Source organism: Salvelinus alpinus, chromosome 36 (genome assembly GCF_045679555.1).
Source record: "Salvelinus alpinus chromosome 36, SLU_Salpinus.1, whole genome shotgun sequence".
NCBI lineage: Eukaryota > Metazoa > Chordata > Actinopteri > Salmoniformes > Salmonidae > Salvelinus > Salvelinus alpinus.
Window position 1 is genome coordinate 3300606 of NC_092121.1, and position 22281 is coordinate 3322886.

At 44.4% G+C, this 22281-nt stretch overlaps 1 protein-coding gene across 4 annotated transcripts; it reads left to right on the forward strand.

The window, feature by feature from the left end:
- The first annotated feature begins 192 nt into the window (after positions 1–192).
- LOC139564980 (ABI gene family member 3-like) lies at positions 193–16928 on the forward strand. Of its 4 annotated transcripts, none has more exons than XM_071384937.1 (12): positions 193–457; positions 583–798; positions 8244–8414; positions 11129–11308; positions 11975–12036; positions 12624–12722; positions 12866–13164; positions 13641–13766; positions 14104–14235; positions 14660–14755; positions 15164–15292; positions 15467–16928. In XM_071384937.1, exons 2-12 carry the CDS (start codon positions 667–669, stop codon positions 15631–15633), a joined length of 1593 nt encoding a protein of 530 aa, XP_071241038.1. In that variant the 5' UTR covers positions 193–457; positions 583–666; the 3' UTR covers positions 15634–16928. The 4 variants fall into 4 exon arrangements, with proteins under 4 accessions (XP_071241038.1, XP_071241037.1, XP_071241040.1 ...); XM_071384936.1 differs by having other exon boundaries at positions 194–457; positions 12621–12722; XM_071384939.1 differs by lacking the exons at positions 14104–14235; positions 14660–14755 and having other exon boundaries at positions 196–457.
- Positions 16929–22281: the final 5353 nt, after the last annotated feature.

Sequence of the window (22281 nt, forward strand, 5' to 3'; positions counted from 1 at the left end):
CTAAGCTAAAGAAAGAAAGTGTGTTAATAAAGTGTGCTAATGATGTAGGAACATGTGTCAAAAAACTTCTGCTCTTGCCTACCCTGTTGGATTTTTGCCTGATAGCCAATAGGTGGCACTAGTGCATTAGCCTGGATGCCAATGCGGACGCCTATGATGCTGACAGCTCGAAACCTATTACTTTTTCATTTAAGACATGTTTTACCGTAGGCTAAACTGACATGCATACCTTTAAAAAAAAGCTTGATTGCCATTACTCACTGGTTTTAAAGAGATAATTTAGGGATAAATTGCACACATTAGGCCTATTTATTAATATTCCGCGGCAGGTTCACGTAGATACAACATCAAAGGCTTTATTGCGGTATACACACCATCAGCAGCATCGCCTTGCAAATGTCAAGGCGTTGCAGAAAGAGGAAGATCAAGTGAGCTACACGACACACGCAGTCAAGTGGTAAGTAAACCAGCTTCTCTTTTTTGGTAATGCAAGACGGGAGAATCTCCAGCCCTACTTTTGGTACTGCTTCTGCAAAGTGATGATGTCCCTGCGTGCTGGACTTATAAAGTGATTTTTTTCAGCTAACAAGTTCCCACAAGTGCCTCACGGAGAGGTTTCAGTCGCCACGGGTTTCCGAAGAAGACAGTTGCGCGCAAAGGGACATCATGAAGGACCAAAGCTGTACTGATGAAATTACACAAATCTTCCAAGAGGCTCCGTCGGCGAGACGAGCCCTGTTGGACAACTACGACAACCTGATGAAGGTGGCTGAATACTGCGAGAGCAACTACCTGCAGGTGAGATGGAAGTTTAGTGCAGACATCGCATAGTTAATGTATAACTACGTCAGTGTTAGGACACTGCCTAAGTTATACCGTAGCTAGTAGACATGTCATAGCCTATCAATTACTTGTACAGTTGAACAAATAGCCCACAGTACCGTTAACTTCACAGCAACGAGAGTAGGCAACGAGAGTAGGCTATTCAAATCTAGGCCCGACATCATGCATCGATCCGTCAAAATAGTGAAAGACAATGGGTGAATCCTTCTCCTCATTCCATAACACAACTTTTATCACACAGCATAACCAATATGAAAAAATTATATACATTTCAACATAAGCTATATATCCAAGAGTATGTGGACACCCCTTCAAATGAGTGGATTCGCATATTTCAGCCACACCCATTGCTGACATGTGTATAAAATCGAGCACACAGCCATGCAATCCCCATAGACAAACATTGGAAGTAGAATAGCCTTACTAAAGATCTCAGTGACTTTCAACGTGGCACTGTCATTAGATGCACCCTTTCCAACAAGTCATTTCTGTCAAATGTCTGCCCTGCTAGAGCTGTCCCGGTCAAGTGCTGTTATTGTGAATTGGAAACGTCTAAGTGGAACATTGGCTGTGAAGTGGTAGGCCACACAAGCTCACAGAACGGGAGGGCTGAAGCCCATAGCACGTAAAAATCGTCTGTCCTCAGTTGCAAACTGCCTCTGGAAGCAACATCAGCACAAGAACTGTCAGGATCTTCATGAAATGGGTTTCCATGGTCAAGCAGCCGCACACAAACCTAAGATCACCATGCACAATGCCAAGCGTCAGCTGGAGTGGTGCTCACCACTATTTCTCAGTTCTCATTTGCAACTGCGACCTGGCCAAGATAAAGCAAAGCAGTTCGACACATACAACAACACAGAGTTACACATGGAATAAACAAACATACAATCAATAATACAGTAGAAAAATATACAGCATGTGCAAATGAGGTGGGATAAGAGAGGTAAAGGCAATAAATAGGCCATGGTGGCAAAGTAATTACAATATAGCAATTAAACACTGGAATGGTAGAATGTGCAGAAGATGAATGTGCAAGTAGAGATACTGGGGTGCAAAGGAGCAAGTTAAATAAATAAATACAGTATGGGGATGAGGTAGATTGGATGGGCTATTTACAGATGAGCTATGTACAGGTGCAGTGATCGGTGAGCTGCTCTGACAGCTGGTGCTTAAAGCTAGTGAGGGAGGTAAGAGTCTCCAGCTTTAGTGATTTTTTTGCAGTTCGTTCCAGTCATTGGCTGCAGAGAACTGGAAGGAGAGGTGGCCAAAGGAAGAATTGGCTTTGGGGGTGACCAGTGAGATATACCTGCTGGAGCGCGTGCTACGGGTGGGTGCTGCTATGGTGACCAGTGAGCTGAGATAAGGCGGAGCTTTACCTAGCAGAGACTTGTAGATGACCTGGAGCCAGCGACGAGTATGAAGCGAGCGCCAGCCAACGAGAGCGTACAGGTCGCAGTGGTGGGTAGTATATGGGGCTTTGGTGACAAAACGGATGGCACTGTGATAGACTGCATCCAATTTGTTGAGTAGAGTGTTAGAGGCTATTTTGTAAATGACATCGCCGAAGTCAAGGATCGGTAGGATGGTCAGTTTTACGAGGGTATGTTTGGCAGCATGAGTGAAGGATGCTTTGTTGCGAAATAGGAAGCCGATTCTAGATTTAATTTTGGATTGGAGATGTTTAATATGAGTCTGGAAGGAGAGTTTACAGTCTAACCAGACACCTAGGTATTTGTAGTTGTCCACATATTCTAAGTCAGAACCGTCCAGAGTAGTGGTGCTGGATGGGCTGGCAGGTGCGGGCAGCGATCGGTTGAAGAGCATGCATTTAGTTTTACTTGCATTTAAGAGTAGTTGGCGGCCACGGAAGGAGAGTTGTATGGCATTGACGCTCATCTGGGGGTTAGTTAACACAGTGTCCAAAGAGAGGCCAGAGGTATACAGAATGGTGTCATCTGCGTAGAGGTGGATCAAAGAATCACCAGCAGCAGAACGACATCATTGATGTATACAGAGAAGAGAGTCGGCCCGAGAATTGAACCCTGTGGCACCCCCATAGAGACTGCCAGAGGTCCGGACAACAGGTTTTGACATACTGAACTCTATCAGAGAAGTAGTTGGTGAACCAGGCGAGGCAATCATTTGAGAAACCAAGGCTGTTGAGTCTGCCAATAAGAATGTTGTGATTGACAGAGTCGAAAGCCTTGGCCAGGGCGATGAATACGGCTGCACAGTAATGTCTCTTATCGATGGCAGTTATGATATCGTTTAGGACCTCAGCGTGGCTGAGGTGCACCCATGACCAGCTCTGAAACCAGATTGCATAGCGGAGAAGGTACGGTTTCGAAATGGTCGGTAATCTGTTTGTTAACTTGGCTTTCGAAGACCTTAGAAAGGCAGGGTAGAATAGATATAGGTCTGTAGCAGTTTGGGTCTAGAGTGTCTCCCCCTTTGAAGAGGGGGATGACCGTGGCAGCTTTACAATCTATGGGAATCTCAGACAATATGAAAGAGAAGCTGAACAGGCGAGTAATAGGGGTTGCAACAATTTCGGCAGATAATTTTAGAAAAAAAGAGCGCCCAGATTGTCAGTGGAAACGTGTTCTCTGGAATGATGAATCACGCTTCACCATCTGGCAGTCCGACATACGAATCTGGGTTTGGCGGATGCCAGGAGAACGCTACCTGCACCAATGCATAGTGCCAACTGTCCTCATAGCAGAACCCTTTGAAGAACCCTTTTTGTTTCCAGGTAAAAACCATATATAACCCGCTGTGTAGGGGTTCCTCGAGGAACCTTGAACCAAAAAGGGTTCTTCAAAGGGTTCTGCTATGGGGACAGCCGAATAACCTTTTTAGGTTCTAGATAGCACTTTTTTTCCGAAGAGTGTAAAGGAAGAACATTTTATGTCGCCACACCGGCGGAACCTTTCCAGTTAAAAAAGGTTTCTTGAGGAACCCCTCTGAAAAGGGTCTTCGAGGAACCCCTGTGTAAATGTTCAAACCGGAACCTTTTTGTGATGGGAGGGGTTCAAGCTTTTTTAATAATAAATACATTGTATATTGTTCCACCATAAATGCGTTGCTACATGGAACCATTCAAGGTTCCTCCAAGAACCCCTCAAATAACTCAAATAAAATATTAACCATTTACTAGCAAAGGTTCCTTGCGGATTTCCAGGGTTCCTCGAATCACCACTAATTCTAAGAGTGTAGGCTACAGCGTGGCCAAAATGGTTCCTAATTTGGCTTCTTAAATTACCCTTCACGTATTGATCAATGGAGATAATTTTCTGGGCCACCAAGCCGAAACTGTTGCAGTGATATAATTGAAATTGTAATGGTGAGTAAAAAACAATGTTTGATTTCACCAAATTTTAACATTCTGTGATTAACAGCACATGTTCAACTTCAGGAAAACATTTTTCATATCTCAAGAGGTAAAACAAAATACTATATTAAGTGCCTCTCTTCAGCGTAGTTAAATAATGAAAATAAAATAAAGTGCCCGATTTAAATGAAACTGTACAATGGTCCACAGTATGTCAGAGTGTAGGTCTGTGTCTTGTGATTCCAATGAGTGTTTATACTATTACTATACTACTATATGGCTCTACAGTGGATTTTTACCAGTGTTATGGTGCTTTCGTAACCAAGTGGGAAATGGGAATTTACCACATCTGGGAAACATCCACTTGAACGGCCCTCCAACTGCTAATTACTAGTTAAATCAGCCATGAATCCCCCTGTGACAAGGGGAATGGAATCTTTTTGTGTGCAACATGGAGGGACAATTGAATGCAAGATCCACAACAAACTTTCAATTGTTAAAACATTTCTAGCCTGTATCTAATGGTAACAGGGTTGAGGTGTTGTGCTCGACACGCTCAGTTTTTCACCAGAAAACACAGACTTAAATTAATCACTAATCACGTTAAATAAATAATAATCTTCAGAAATAACTTTGTCAAAGCAATGCAATAACTAGGGCTTTACAATAATGTTTAAAACTTGGGAGTATTTTGGGGGGATTAGTGGGTTAAAATCTTCCTAGAAGTAACAGAGGGTGGATCGAGGGACATTTTGGCACTTTAGCATTTCTCATTTGTCAAAATAATCCATCCACCGGACATGTGTGGCATATCAAGAAGCTGATGAAACAGCTTACATATGTGCACCTTGTGCTGGGGACAATAAAATGCCACTCTAAAATGTGCAGTTTTTTCACACAAGACAATGCAACAGATATCTCAAGTTTTGAGGGAGTGTGCAATTGGCATGCTGACTGCAGGAATGTCCACCAGAGCTGTTGCCAGATAATTTAATGTTAATTAAAAGGAATCTCCAATGTCGTTTTAGAGAATTTGGCACTACGTCCAACCGGCCTCACAACCGCAGACCACGTGTATGGCGTCGTGTAAGTGAGTGGTTTGCTGATATCAATGTTGTGAACAGAGTGCCCCATGGTGGGAGTGGGTTATGGTATGGGCAGGCATGAGCTACGGACAAAAAACACGATTGTATTTCATCAATGGCAATTTGAATGCACAGAGATACCGTGACGAGATCCTGAGGCCCATTGTCGTGCAATTCATCTCATGTTTCAGCATGATAATACTTGGCCCCATGTCGCAAGGATCTGTACACAATTCCTGAAAGCTGAAAATGTCCCAGTTCTTCCATGGCCTGCATACTCACCAGACATGTCACCCATTGAGCATGTTCGGGATGCTCTGGATTGACGTCCATGACAGCATGTTCCAGTTCCCGCCAACATCCAGAAACTTCACACAGCCATTGAAGAGGAGTGGAACAACATTCCACAGGCCACAATCAACAGCCTGATCAACTCTATGCGAAGAAGATGTGTCACACTGCATGAGGCAAATGGTGGTCACACCAGATACTGACTGGTTTTCTGATCCACGCCCCTACCTTTTAAAAAAAAAGGTATCTGTGACCAACAGATGCATATCTGTATTCCCAGACATGTGAAATCCATAGATTAGGGCCTAATGAATTTATTTCAATTGACTGATTTCCTTATATTAACTGTAACTCTGTAACATTTTTAAATTGTTGCATGCAGCATTTATATTTTTGTTCAGTATACATTAAGAAACATTCCTGTCAAAGAAAGAGGAACAGATTAGTTTACGTAGTCAGAAGTGCTCATACTCGTTTTGAAAGCTTACAAAATTGACAAGGAGCATTTCTGTGCTTGTGTTCTAACCCAGTGTGCACCCTGGGAGAGTTACGCTGCTAGATTGTGCATTGTCAAGATGAGCAGGAAGAAGTGCGCTTCTGGTGACACCAATCTCCTTCAAATATTTCAGTGTAAAGAGAGTGTTTTCTTTGTGAAGAGCAACACAATTGAGTGGATCCTAATTGGTTGTGTCTGCGTGTGACGTGTGTCTCTATCGGCATTTGAATCTGAGAGAGAAATAGTGTTTATCTGAACACAGGAAGTCTCTGTGCATCTGCGTGTCGGAAGTGAGCATGTACAGTATATGTGCCCATTTCTATGTGAGTGTGAAGGAGTGCACATGTAAGGGTAGGCTCTGCTTCCTCGTGCTCTATGGCAGGCGTGTGCAGCCTATTGTCAACCAAGTTGTTAGGTGATGCTCTAAATACTGTAGGTAGCCTGCCGAAACCTGTCTGATTGCAACACAGCAAATTGGACAGTGTTACCTCGTGTTGATTTCTCAGTGTAACATTTCTAGGATTGATTCTGGAGTGAAATGAACTCTCGGTGGTGTAAAAGAACCCCCGTGTTGATGTTAAGAACCAGTGTTGAGTGTGAGTCATGATTTGATTTCCCAGCATGCTCTGCTGCAGCTCGATTTTTGGGGGATTGCCTTTAATATCTGTGTTTTTGCATGTTCATTTCTTGATTTATTCATCTTGTGCTACACAAGGATAAATAGCATACATTTTTCTAAACTAATCCAATCACTGAAATAGTTGTTCCAGTTTAAATGGTTTAGGTAGTCTCCTTTATCAATGTTCCTAACCCTGGCAGTCATTCTAAATGCAGGTTGCAGGTGAATAAAAAGTCCAACTGTTGGCTGTCCTCACTCTGGCTGGATTCCAATAGGAATTACATATCACTTTGCAAGCCAGCATAATGTGACTTGCAGGCCTGATGTGGCCTGTAAACCAGTAGGTTCGTAACACCACTGTTTTGAGGTAAAACATGGCCATCAAAGTAAGTCCTTATGATATTCTGAATGTAATGTATTGTCATAAACAGTTTAACAGTAGGAACTCAGTGGAGTCACAGGACTGAGAATGAACGAATTTAACGATCATGTCTCTGTCACTAACAAATACAGTCATTACATCGGCTGATGTAAAAAGGGCTTTATAAATACATTTGATTGATATAACACAGAAATTATATTGGGGTCATGGCTTAGAATGACTTATTTTTGGGTAGAAGTGGGTAGAAGTTTTGTATCAATTTAGGTGCAGGGGGGCTGCCTTAATCGACATCTTCGGGGCCCAGGGAACAGTGGGTTAACTGCCTTGCTCAGGACGACAGATTTTTACCTTGTCAGCTCAGGGATTCGAACCAGCAGCCTTTCGGTTACTGGCCCAACGCTCTAACCACTAGGCTACTTGCCGCTCCTCAATTTAAGTGGTCTATGGTTATGTTAATTAAAGTTTGAGCACATCTGCTGCCCGTTCTGAAGTCCTTGTAAAACCTTACAAAAGAGCATGTGGCAATAAAGACTCATAATGTTCAACACTGAATGACCTTGTCAAGAGATACGGACCTTTTAGTGTAATGGTTAAAAATTCTTTGAGGTGTTATTGTATAACACTAACAGGGTCAGCACTAAGCTCAGTGTTAATTTAACGCTCAAAAGTGTGGACATGTATAGACACCTGCCCGGTGTTAAACTTAACACTGTCAGTGTTGATTTGACACCGGAGAAATTGCTGTGTACATTCACCACGAAATGAAATAGAATTGTGGACGCAGCGATCAGGCTGTTTCTGCCGGGCTAGTAAATAGGTGCTTTCACTGGCTATCTTAAAAAAAGGGGTTAATGTGTTCAGCACTGAGCTGTCGAAGACTGTGTGTGTACTTTGATATTATGGAAGAATTAGAACAGGAAGGCATTCTACTGTGTGAGGGGGGACAGAGAGGTCTTATTTCACTGCTCTTCTCAGACACGTCAACAGACTCATATGACATGTAACTCTGAAAAATGTCACCTCGCATTGTCAATGTCAAAATCAGATGCTATTATTATCATGATTGTAATGATCCCCAAGTAATCATACTATATATTTGTGACGTGAGCATCATTTTTTTCATGACTGTCAGTCTCCCCATGTCTCTCTCTTTCTCTCCCTCTCTCTTTCTTTCTCTCTCTCCCTCCCGTTAGGCAGGTGCGGATGCGGTCAAGGCCCTGGAGGAGACTAAGAACTTCACCACCCAGTCTCTGGCCAGTGTGGCCTACCAGATCAGCACCCTGGCCTCCAACGTCCTCAAGCTGCTGGACGCACAGAACTCCCAGCTCAGACACATGGAGTCTTCTGTCAACCTCATCGGACAGGTAGAGCAGAGGGGGTTACTAGCGTGTCGCCACACTTTTTTTTGTCACTAGCATGTCTCCATACACACTTGTGTGTGAGGCCCCGATTCCATTTCAGGAACAGAACACAAGCATGTGTGTGTTAGCAGCAGTGGTGGTTGGTGCCGTTTAAGATCAGGGAGGAATTTATTTTAATTTTTATGAGCATGGCCTTATTTCTATTACAGGATATTGGATGACTGTCATTCATATTCCATTCACCCGGCTCAATGTAGCATCGATAGGTTTAGGCTACTACACGATACTCGAATTCTCCCTATACGCATCATGAGGTTGCTACAACTTAGCCTATGAATGAAAGTTTACAACGTAGGTGCACAGGTCGAGAGAAATTTGAGTATTCAAGGTGACAGACATTGATACATTCAATACCGCCTTGCACACTCTTGCCTGCATCTAGCTAATCTAGGGTGTAATCATTAGTCCAACAGTTGCAAACGAGTTTCTATAGGACAAATTCAGGAATCTTTATACCCGTTTAGTTACGTTTGCTTCCGTTTACGAAAAGTTTTTCAACAGAATCGGCGGAATGACGACACCCCTGATCACACGCAAACACTGTTTACTTTCATAGCAGCCACACACAAACAGCATGATCACTTTTCTCTTTGTATAGTCCTTCTCGCATCTACGCAATCTCCTCCTCACATTTTCCCTTTACTTGTGGACTTCTGTGCAGTACACATCAACTGTCATCAGAAGCCAAACCTTCTTATCATAACTGCTAACCGCTAAACACAGCCTACTTCGTCATCCCCAAATTGTCAGTCAACATAGCTACTAGAACTAACGTGTTAGTAAACCCGCTACAATCATGCACTACAGTGTACAGTCAGCAGCAAGCAGTTTAGCAGTTACACTGGCAAGTCCCGGTGGCAAAACATTTATAAAACCAAAAGCTTACCTTAACTTGGAAGAGTTCTTGTGTTGGATAGCCATAGCCAGCTAACTAACATAGCATCCCTCTCTGTTTGAGCCGGTTGTTTGAGTAGGCTAAACTAGCTAGCTGCATTTGCTAGCTAAGTAAGTGAAAGTGAGAAAAAAAAACAATTCAATATAACTAGCTCTAGATTCATTCTGTGATCCTTTGATTGGGTGGACAACATGTACGTTCATGCTGCAAGAGCTCTGATAGGTAGGAGGATGTCCTCCGGAAGTTGTCATAATTACTGTGTAAGTCTATGGAAGGGGGTGAGAACCACGAGCCTCCTAGGTTTTTTATTGAATTCAATGTACCCAGAGCAGGACGGAAGCTAGCTGTCCTCTGGCTACACCATGGTGCTACCCTACAGAGTGTTGTTGAGGCTACTGTAGACCTTCATTGCAAAACAGTGTGTTTTAATCAATTATTTGGAGACATGAATATATTTAGCATAGTTTCATTTAAAAAGGATAACTTTTTTGGTGTTTCACTATTTTTATTTTTATCAAATTCACTGAGGATGATGGTTCTCCCCTTCCTTTTCTGAGGAGCCTCCACTGGTTAGCATAAATGTACAGTTAACTTTGCTAAAAAGGAAGGTTTGCTTGCTTGAACCCAGGTTTTAGAATGAGGAGGCCCATCAGAGGTAGTGACTGGACTGAAGGGGCACAAAAAAGGAAATTTGAGTCACCCTCCGTCCGGGTTGATGCGTTGTTGCACCTAGATCAGCAGGGTTCTCTGAGTGTCAATGGTACCCACTGTGCCAATTTTCTTTATTCCTTTCCCCCTCCCTCTCTTCCTTCTTTTCCGCTACCTCTCCTTATCCTCTACCCTTCTACCCCTCCCTGCCTACACCCCCTTTTTCTCCTTTCCCTCTATCCCCTACCCCTCCCTCCATCCCACCATCCCTTCCTTCCTTCCTTCCTCCCTCATCTCCTTACCCCTGGTGCTCAGCATATGAAAGCTGCAGAGTCTGCCTCCGCTGATCTGGGCTGGTTTCCAGGGACTCTTTGGGGACCCTGGCCTTCTTCCATGCAGAATAGCTGAATTCTCCATCCCCAGTACACCGTGTGTGTCCCCCCCCCCCAGCTTACTCTCTTACACCAGCCCAACTGTCCCCCGCTCCCCCCCCCCCCCCCCACACCTCTCTGTAGCCCTACTGTTCCCCGCTGCACCTCCTCCCCTCCCCCTCTCTGTAGCCCACTGTCCCCAAAGCTGGCACAGACCCCAGGCATTCCTGCATGTTCCGCGGCCCAGCATTGTCATACAGAACCAGGTCACCTGAGGAGGGGGTTGGGTGCGGAGGGGTGAGTGGGTTGAGGGGCTACAGGGGGAAATTTGACCTTCAACACAGAGCATCATTGGGGCTGGGATGGAATGAAAGACCCCAATGTTCTCTGTTCTGAGCGTTCCTTCCTGCTTAACCTCTGATTGATGTCCTCCATTGTCTGCTGGCACCCGTGAAGGGTCCCTAACAACTGTATACTAAAAGATAGGGCTCACTTGAAAGAGGGTTTGAGAGTATTACCACGTTCGTTTATGAGCTATCTTGAGCTAATCATGTTGTCAGAGAAAGGGTACCATGCTATTCCATCCTGTATGGTTTGTTTTGTATTTTGGAAAAATGTACGTTTTACCAGAGGGAAGGAATTAAGAATAGCACATGTTTATCTGTATTTTAAAAAATCTATATATATTTAAGCGTTATTAGTTCATACCCTGATGACAACACCCTCTGCCTCTTGTCTTGCAGACAGTGGACATGCACAGAGAGAAGGTGGCCCGGAGAGAGATAGGGGCTTTCACCACAGCCAAGAGGGTTCCCCGCAGTCACAAAATAATCCCCCCGGTAACAGGCAAGGAGCCCAAACCCAAGTACACCCGTAGTCCCATCACCTACTCGGACCTGGACACACTGGGACATGGCATGAAGGTGAAACCGAGTTTTCAAGTTCAAGTGCAATTACTCACATGTTTTACCTAACATTCCCATTAAAAAGGCCAAAGGTTAAAATAAACACTTTCCCTGCAAGTGTCTTACTATACAGCTCCAAAACTGTACACCACTGTATGTTGCAATCAATATTCAATAGTAATGTTGGAAATTACGGATGTGGAAATGTAATTACTCTTTGGTGAAAACTACTTTTTACAACCTGGGTTGTGTCACCAGGGTACTACTGGTTGGAGACACAGGCTCCGTAGCTTTCCTTAGCTCTCAAGGCGAGCCTTTTAAGATGCAGCTTGGCAGCAGCCAAATTCACCACCGTGCCTCTAGTCTACACCAGATCCAGTTAGAGAGGAGCAGCTTGATGCGTAACGCTGACCTCGATTAGCACACACACACACACACACACACACACACACACAGAACAAGCAGCCAGCCAGCCACTGTGCACCGTGGGAAAATGGCTAGACACACTAATTAGTGCTGCCAAGGCTCAGCCCGCTTCATTGATGCTCCAACACAATCCACTCATCTACAACACACACACACACACACACACACATAAACTACCTCTTCTTTTTCACTCTGCTCTCCCCTTTGTCTCTCTCTCTTTCTCTCTATCTATCGCTCTGTCTCACCGCATCCCCACAGGATTCCGGTAAGCTGATGGGGAAAGCAGGGTCATCAAAACGCAAACATGGCGGCACCATCAGGTATGACGCTGACACCGCTGATGCGATTGCTCCGCTCTCACGCCGCCAGTTCTAACTGCAACCGTTTCACTTCCTGTAAAAGTCCTTCAGACAGGAAGCCTCGTTTCCGCACATCCTCTATGCTCAGTGGTCCACAAAAACCCTTTCATTAAACTTTTATTCAAGAACCAGAAACAGCAGCAAAATACAGATTTTAAAATCATTTGTGTGAGCTGTGGGTAGGATTGGGGAATGTATTCATGCCTAACCACACCTCCTGTCCAATCATGTTTGTTGTGTTCATTCAGCCAAAGGGATATTTACTGTGGACAGGACAGAGCGATTACAGAGCTTTCACATTGTGATTATGCCAAAAACAAACCAGGAAGTATAGAAATCAAATGTGCGGGTATCATTTGCACTGAGTAGCATATTGAAACTGTTTCGTGAGAGAAGAGAACAACGTCTCTCAGTCAATGTGCGATTTTGAAGCTTTCTGCATGTTTCTGACTATTTATGAGTTGATAGAGCTGATCTGTGTGAGTCCAAGTGTCAGCATTTGTGATCATGCTATGTGACGCTTAGGGCTGTGCGTGTGTTTTCAGCAGGAGCAGTTCCAGGGCACCCCCAGAGCCTGTCCAGTGTCCCATAGCCCCCTCTCTGTCTCGAGGGGCGTCCCTCACCTCTCTCAATGATCGCTCCATTGGGTAAAAAACACTTACTGGAAACACAGTTTTACTGTACACATGTAAGCTTTGACACTTACTACTAAACACTGTAGAATATCTCCAACCAGACATGGAAATATACCTCTAGCTTACTGTGACGTTGCCCTCCCCACCTGCAACAGGTCCAGCTTCGGCAAGGCCGTGCCTCCCCCCGTGGTCCCCAGCTGGCCCGCGTCACCTTCCTCTGACATCATCACCACCCTGCTGGAGGAGGCCCCGCCCCCACCACCGCCCCTGTCTCTGATGGAGGATGGTGACGCCGCCATGACAGCTGTGGCCCCTCCTCCTCCTCCCATGGCGCCTCCTGCCTCCTCTCTGGATGTCCCTCCTCCCCCTCCTCTGCCTCCCAGCACCCCTGAACCTGCCCATACCAGCCTAGCCTGCATCCCCCCTCCCCCTGCCCCACCCCCACTGGAGACCGGTAAGTGTCTGTATAACACTTTATCATGAATTTCATACATTTGAATAAACTATTTGTAGCTAGTGTACATACTATTAGTAATTGACCCGTAAACGTACTGTATGAGTAACTAAAGTACGTTCACATGTCTTAAACTGAATATCACACTCAATATCAAACATCTAGGCGGAAAATATCGCTTGTTTTTGTGTTTCCCACACTGTGAGACAGCTTTAGCACACTGCACAGCACAGTGTAGGAGAGGAAATGAGAACATGTTGTGTGCAGACAGACACCCAGAGACATGCACATGCTGACACGTCTAGAGGCAGGAAACCAGGACCAACCAGCCTTGTGCCTGCACTGTGATACTGAGAAATAAATACTTAAAAAAAAAAAACTTAGTTGCATGATTGTGTTACTGACTTCACACGGTATGAAACGCTGAATATCAACTTAATCAGATATTCTTCAATGAATATATTCTCTGTTCTTAGTGGCTGAAGAGAACGGCTTCCCGCCCCCAATGCCACCACCATCTGACGAGCCTCTCCCTCCACCAGCCAGTGAGGGCCTGGAGCTCCCTGACCCGCCCCCTCCGCCGAGTGATGAAGTGGACGAAGGTAAAAGGGGCGGGTTGGTTTGGTGCACCGCCCATGTGTCACACTGTACTTTTAATGGTCTTTCAACAAGTGGTTTTGAAAGGACTCTTGAATGAGGCCTCACATCCATTTCTAATACCGTAAAGGATCTGATTTGTTGAAATGTTGTTATCTGTTTGTTTAGCTGTCTGTCTGGGGTTTGTTTGTTTCTGTCTGTCTATGCAGAGCATGCTCGCTGATGCTGATTTTTGGTGTTTTCCTGTCCTTATCTCTGTTATTAGACGTTCTCTCTCTCTCTCTCTGTGTCTGTCTGCTTCATCTTGACCTATGACCTGTGACCTGTCTCTCTCCGGCTCAGCTCTGCAGCCCAGGCGGTCTCGTGTACGTCGTCACCCCCCCAGCTCGCGCTCCATGTCCCTCAGGGTCCGCACGGGCCCTAGCTCTCGCTCGCTCTTCACTCGCTCGCTCTTCCTGCCAACCATCCAATCACGTAAGGCCACTTTGGCAACCCCCCCCCCCCCCATCCCAGGTCCTGCCCCCAGCTGTAGTCCAATATGGCCTCATGACTTAGTATTACTATACCAATCATTAGTTCATGAGGAGCTGAACATGGCTAATGCGAAACTGGTTTAATATTACACCACTATTGTTTAGTTTTTTGGTGAATGATGAAAGTTCAAGCCTTGCTTAAAGCAATAGTGTTAGCTTTCATAGTAGTGCTAGCGTTAGCATTTGGGACGCCATTGTAAATAACAATTAGTTCTTAACTGACTTGCCTAGTTATATAAAGGTTCAATCAATAAATAGATTGAAATAAATGTGGAGTCCCCTCTGAAGACCCATTTTGGTTGATCTGCTGTAAACCTTTCTCCGTCACCCGTTCCTACCTCTCCCTCTGTGAACTCACCGGTCAGTCATGATCCCTCCTCCCCCTTCATACCCTCCTCCTCTCGCCCCTCCCGTGTCGCTGAGCCCCCTGTCCAGCCTGCCCGCCCGCCTGGATCACCTGGGTAAGTGGGAGACTGTGTGAGACCTCAATACACCCTCCAGGCCACAGGGGGAGGGGTGGGGTGACTTCTGTCCAAATGGCTGCGTCACTGCTGCTGCTGCTATTGCTGTTGAGTCTACTGTGTTGGAAGGTAAAGCCACAGACAGATTCTGTCCTCTAAAAGTCCGTCAGACACTGGGTTGGTAACTTCTTTGTTTTGTCCTTGATCGATAAGATGGCTTATGTTTTTCAATATAACAGATAACACATTATGTGGCGATAATAGTTTCAAAGAAGCTAGGCACTGTGACTGGATTTAAAGAGTCCTCGGAACAGTAGTTTTGATACACTTTGGAACAAGAATTACTTGTATGGGAAGTGGTGCAGCCTATCAGTTTGGGTTTATATGCCTTTTTGACCAATCCTGTAGATCTGATGATCCCAGCCCCGCCTCCTTCACCTTTTACCGACAGCGTGGGTGGCTTTGATGACACCATGCCACCCCTACCTCCCCCTGCTGATTATGACACGACTGGCCCTACAGACTTCTTAGAGAAAGGTAGGATAGTGCTCCATGCATATTCACCAATGGATAAATGACTAAACGCTGTCATGGCCCAAATTGCGTGCATACTTCTACAGTACTTATTCAATGTCTGACCAAGTAATACCATTACAATTTGGCCTGTGTTTGTGTCTTGGTTGTCTCGTTGCAATTCACTTTCACTCCCAGTGGTGGCGCTGTACAGCTACAACTCAGGGAATCCTGGAGACCTGGTGTTCCAGGAGGGAGAAGTCATCTACCTGATCAAGAGGAATGAAGACGGCTGGTGTGAGGGACTGCTCAACGGAGTAGAGGGATTCTTCCCTGGGAACTACGTAGATTCCTTCACCAACTAAGATATTAGAGCACTTGAAGGTAGACTCAGCGATAGGACGTGTGTGCAGGAAATAAACAGCATAGTGGGTCAATTTCCGCTACAACTAAGCGTTTTGAAGCCCGAGGCTCAACTTGTCCTGTGTTTTGGTCTTGTGGCTACCATGTTGTAAAAGCGTGAGGCGAACCCGTGCACATGCGCAGATACTGTGTGTGTGACAGCGTGAGAGCGGAGTCGTGCGTCTCGCTTAGCGCAATATCTGCGGTGCTGCTCGTGGCAATGTCATTTCGCTTAGTCCACCTTTAATATGAAGAGGGGAAAGTCGGCTCTGTCCACAAACAACCCCTAACCCTATACCCTAGGTCTACCTAGGCACTTTATGTTGATCAGGAAGAATTGGACGGGTGTAAACATACCTATTCACATCATTGGTATAAGCAATAACTATTGTAGCTTTACCTGTCCCTTTTGATTGGCCAGATGGAATTTCAATCATATTGCCTGTCCGGTATAGAGTTTCAGGCTAGTGGTTGTTGGGTTGTTTCTTGATGGGGCTCTAGTCAACTGTAGAAAGACCTCTACTGACCCCTACAGGTCATGCATAGTAATATGAATGGAAATAAGGCACTATTTACACTTGGAATGATGACAGGACTCTGAAATATAGCCACCATATGGTGCGAGGGGCTAGCTATATATTACCAAGAGGGTCACTAGGTAGGACGACTTAATATCTGCTATCTTTCAACCAAGACTAGATCAAATATAGAAAATCAGCTTGCTTATTAACCACGAAGCTAGTGAATACTTGGGAAATGCTTTGCAAGTTATACAATAGCTCTATGTCCCGTTCAGTATTGTTTTACAAGTACTGTAGTACCAGTATATGAGCTAGTTTGGCCTTACTGTTGTGCTCAGTAGGACAAGCCCTGAACGCTGCATAATGATGTGGTAAAGTTGCTTCCTTTTTATGTCAATGGAACCAGCCACTGTTTGCTGCTGCAGTTTTTGGCTCTGCAGGATGATATTGGTCACTTAATTCGACTTGCACTAATATATTTTGTAATATTCAAACTCAGATGAAATAATATATGGATTATAGAGAAAATTATAGGAGAAAATATTTGTATGAAATTCTGTTTACGAGGTGAAAATATTTTACTGGTAGTGATGTCATGAGATTGAAAAAATGTGAAAGTGATTTTAAACTTGTTAATGTTGTCAGTTAGTTTCCTTTTGATACTTAGTATATCCTTTAAGGTTGAACAATGTTTCATTTACATGTCTTTCAATAAATGCTTAGCTTTTCCAAATAAACTTTCTCAAGATCTCATGCCAATCTAGAAACCAACTATTGAAAATGAGATTACTACTGTATGTGCCATGAAGACCGTTAAGAGGAGTAACAAACTAAGTCCATATCATTTTGTTGTCTAAAACGTGCCCGACAGGTCTTCTTCTAATGCTAAGACAACATGATACAGTAACTTTACCATTGTGTTTGGCCTCATCATGGCCATGGCAGCTCAGGTGCTGTGCCTTTAAACAGCAACGGGTCTCTATAAACCTGTCACCTTCACCCTCAGTTCAATAGCACACCCTTTGCCAGATAAGACACACATTCACACAGACATTACAGTACACATACACTCAGGTCTTCTATATTCACACACACACACACACACAGTACACATAGGTTCTGGTCCTTATTGATTTCCGTTGAATTCCCAGGTTCACAGAAGCGGCTGCTGGCTTTAAGGTAAGATAAAGTTAATTTGGATTTATATATTTGGATTTATATGTTTACATACAGTATAATAGGACTATAGGTCAACAGAACGTTGTTGGTATGAATGTGTGATCCATATCTACTCTTGACAAGACTGAATTGAATAGATTCTTCTTGGTGTTGACTCTGTGTTGTGCACACTGACCTTGCGGTTAGGTGTTGTGCACACTGACTATGCGGTTAGGTATGCTATTCTTTGGACGCTCGTTCTTTCACTCCACTTCCACTTGTGATTTTATCAATCTGTGGACTTATTAACATGATATACGATCACCCGCGAGTGCTTCTCAATCAAAAGCCAGACGGCCATAAACAACCTATTATATAATCTCAACACAGCTTTACAGTCGAATGTCGATACTACCTGTACCTTCATACCGACCAATTCAAATTGAAGGTGACAGAAGTTTATATTACATTTTCGTTGCACCGCTCTTTCTTTTAAATGGGAACTAGTCTCTGGTAGCTGAGATTTGGTTTTGGGGTGTTGAGATTGCATTGCAACCAAAAACAGTTCTGGTTCTTTTCTATCCGAGTGTGACAAAGGTACTGTTTCCTGAGTCATGTTTATGACCGTTGTGGAAAAACATGAAGTGACTTCACGTGATGATATCTCCGATGAAGTTTCACGTGTGTCCAGAGTTTCAAGTTCCTTGTTGTCCACATCACCAACAAGCTATCATGGTTCAAACACACCAAGACAGTCGTGAAGAGGGCACGACAACGCTGTACCCCCGCACATTTCTTTAACACTTTTTTTTGGGTTACTACATGGTTCCATATGTGTTATTTCATAGTTTTGATGCCTTCACTATTATTCTACAATGTAGAAAATAGTCTAAATAAAGAAAAACCCTTGAATGAGTAGGTGTGTCCAAACTGTATATATTTTTTTTATTCTGGTTTTTCAGGGGGTGCTACAGCACCCTCAGCACCCCTACTTCCCGAGGCTATGCCTGTTTCAAGACGTCCACTATCATCCCCGTGCCCAAGAATGAGAAAGTAAATGAGCTGAATGACTATCGACCCTTAGCACTCACTTCCGTCATCATGAAGTGCTTCGAGAGGCTATTCAAAGACCACATCACCTCCTCCCTCCCAGACACACTCGACCCTGTCCAATTCGCCTACCGCCCCGACATCCACGGACGAACAATCAATCAATCAAGTTTATTTTATATAGCCCTTCGTACATCAGCTAATATCTCGAAGTGCTGTACAGAAACCCAGCCTAAAACCCCAAACAGCAAGCAATGCAGGTGTAGAAGCACGGTGGCTAGGAAAAACTCCCTAGAAAGGCCAAAACCTAGGAAGAAACCTAGAGAGGAACCAGGCTATGAGGGGTGGCCAGTCCTCTTCTGGCTGTGCCGGGTGGAGATTATAACAGAACATGGCCAAGATGTTCAAAATGTTCATAAATGACAAGCATGGTCAAATAATAATCAGGAATAAATGTCAGTTGGCTTTTCATAGCCGATCATTAAGAGTTGAAAACAGCAGGTCTGGGACAGGTAGGGGTTCCATAACCGCAGGCAGAACAGTTGAAACTGGAACAGCAGCAAGGCCAGGTGGACTGGGGACAGCAAAGAGTCATCATGCCCGGTAGTCCTGACGTATGGTCCTAGGGCTCAGGTCCTCCGAGAGAGAGAAAGAAAGAGAGAAGGAGAGAATTAGAGAGAGCATACTTAAATTCACACTGGATAAGACAGGAGAAGTACTCCAGATATAACCAACTGACCCTAGCCCCCCGACACAAACTACTGCAGCATAAATACTGGAGGCTGAGACAGGAGGGGTCAGGAGACACTGTGGCCCCATCCGATGATACCCCCGGATAGGGCCAAACAGGAAGGATATAACCCCACCCACTATGCCAAAGCACAGCCCCCACACCACTAGAGGGATATCTTCAACCACCAACTTACAATTCTGAGACAAGGCCGAGTATAGCCCACAAAGATCTCCACCACAGCACAAACCAAGGGGGGGCGCCAACCCAGACAGGAAGATCACGTCAGTAACTCAACCCACTCAAGTGAGGCACCCCTCCTAGGGACGGCATGGAAGAGCACCAGTAAGCCAGTGACTCAGCCCCTGTAATAGGGTTAGAGGTAGAGAATCCCAGTGGAGAGAGGGGAACCGGCCAGGCAGAGACAGCAAGGGCGGTTCGTTGCTCCAGAGCCTTTCCGTTCACCTTCACACTCCTGGGCCAGACTACACTCAATCATATGACCTACTGAAGAGATAAGTCTTCAGTTAAAGACTTAAAGGTTGAGACCGAGTCTGCGTCTCTCACATGGGTAGGCAGACAATTCCATAAAAATGGAGATCTATAGGAGAAAGCCCTGCCTCCCGCTGTTTGCTTAGAAATTCTAGGGACAATTAGGAGGCCTGCGTCTTGTGACCGTAGCGTACGTGTAGGTATGTACGGCAGGACCAACTCGGAAAGATAGGTAGGAGCAAGCCCATGTAACGCTTTATAGGTTAACAGTAAAACCTTGAAATCAGCCCTTGCCTTAACAGGAAGCCAGTGTAGGGAAGCTAGCACTGGAGTAATATGATCAAATTTCTTGGTTCTAGTCAGGATTCTAGCAGCCGTATTTAGCACTAACTGAAGTTTATTTAGTGCTTTATCCGGGTAGCCGGAAAGTAGAGCATATCGTTGATTATTCGATTGGGAGGACGAAAAGGGATGTCAAACTATGGTGTTGTGTTTGTTCTTGCAGGTTTCTACTGAGGTGCAGGTGTTAACTTCACAAGATGCCGATACAAGAGGCTTTTTACTTTTTAGAGTAAGAGTCCCATTCCTGTCCACATTCATATCGGTCTAGGACACACACGCACAAACACAAACCGAAATAGACTTTGCCTGTGTCTGGTCATGTGCTCCTACAGCGACGAGAAATTCACAAACCCAATGACGTTCTCTTCCCTTAGAATCTTCATGCCGTTGATCACATTTGGCATCACCATCCTCTGCTGCACAGCCTTTTGTAAGGCCTTCCACCGGGCCCGCGAGGAGCAACTGGACCGGGAGGAGAGACGAGACAGGCCCTCCATCTATGTCATTCCCTTCCCCGCAGTATCTTATGACAACGAAGACATCCACAGGCCTCCTCGCTACAGCACCTCAGAGTTCTACAGCCCACCTCCTGCCTACAATGAGGTAATAGTCCATCCTAAACATGAGGTGCAAATTGTACCGTTCGGTAGGGTTTACAACTTTACAATACATTTTTATTCACACTTTTTGGGTAAAACACTGGACCGTATTGTACGTGTTTTTTAATCTCAACGTTTCTAATCTATTCATCCAATCTCATTTTGTCTAGGTGGAGATGAAGCCAGACTTTATCCACCCAGAGCTTCCGCCAGCCTACTCTGAGGTCTCCAACACACCTGTTCTCCCCCTGCAAACTTACTCGGCGTCTCCTGAACCCCACTCCCAACCATAGGACTGTACCTCCTTAGGAAGCCTGCGAGGGGGAGGCCTGAGGCCACAGACTAAGGGATAAATGACACAGAATATGGCACATACTGTATGTGGAGTGGGGATTCTGAAGCTGGATATGTATACTACAGAGACTTGGTCCTTGGGATTGTTGAATGGGGACGTGAGGTGGAAAGTTTGGAGACCATAAGGAAAAGCAAGTGTTTGGACATCTATGAAAGTGTGTACTGTAGAGCAGAAGTTGGGGACAAGAGATTGAATGGGGTTGCGTAGTAGCTATAGCTACCAATCTGTACATACCAGTGTGTAAATATGAATAAATCTTTCCCAATTTTTTTTTCAAGGTATTACTCAGAATACTTTACTAATATTATTATGTATCAGTGTCATGGAACTTGTTGTGTAATATGGTAAATAAAATCTGTTTTCATTATCAAAGATTCAATCTTTCCTATATTGGTCATGTCTGATGCTGTAACACGTCGTCCGTGCTCTTTGGCCAGACAGGTTACATAACAGCCCTACCCAGGAAGCTGTTCTGTAAAACACCGGTAAGATATTGAACAGACAAACTGATACAAATGTACTATTTGATGGACATGACCGTTTTTGGCATTCCTCTCGGTTATAAATATGGTATTTCATCTTCAGTTTCCCAATCATATATCCTGACATGAATATGAACAAGTCTTTGGCTGACGATGTGTAGTGGTATTAAGTGACAGTAAAATAGTAACCCCTTCACTTAATTCCCCCTTGCCTATGACTGTAAACTATGATCAAAACATATGGCCCGTCTCTTGTCATTCATTATCTAAGATTAGACCAGAGGTTGAGCCGTTGTTACTGAGATGCCTCAATGCTACTAACCCAACACTGTTTTGCTTTATAAACATCATGCACAATACTAGCATTTTGCCAATATGACAGACTGGGTTTGAAACCTGGGTCACTAGTGTGCTTCTGGACTGGGTTAGCCCGATGAGCTAAAGCCTAGGCATTAACTTGGGGAACTAACACTCGTCTTCAGGAGAGTGGTCGGTGCAACGTTACTCACTCATCACGTGAGTGTGATTCATCAACTTTTATATAGTACACAGTGCATTCGGGAAAGTATTCAGACCCCTTGGCTTTTTCCACATTTTGTTACGTTTACAGCCTTATTCTAAAATGTATTAAATAAAACAAATGTCCTCATCAATCTACACACAATACTCCATAATGACAAAGTGAAAACAGGTTTTTAGAAATGTTTGCAAATGTATTAAAAATTAAAAACAGAAATACCTTATTTACAAAAGTATTCAGACCTTTTGCTATTAGATCCGAAATTGATCTCAGGTGCATCCTGTTTCCATTGATCATTCTTGAGATGTTTCTACAACTTGATTGGAGTCCACCTGCGGTAAATTCAATTGTTTGTATATAAG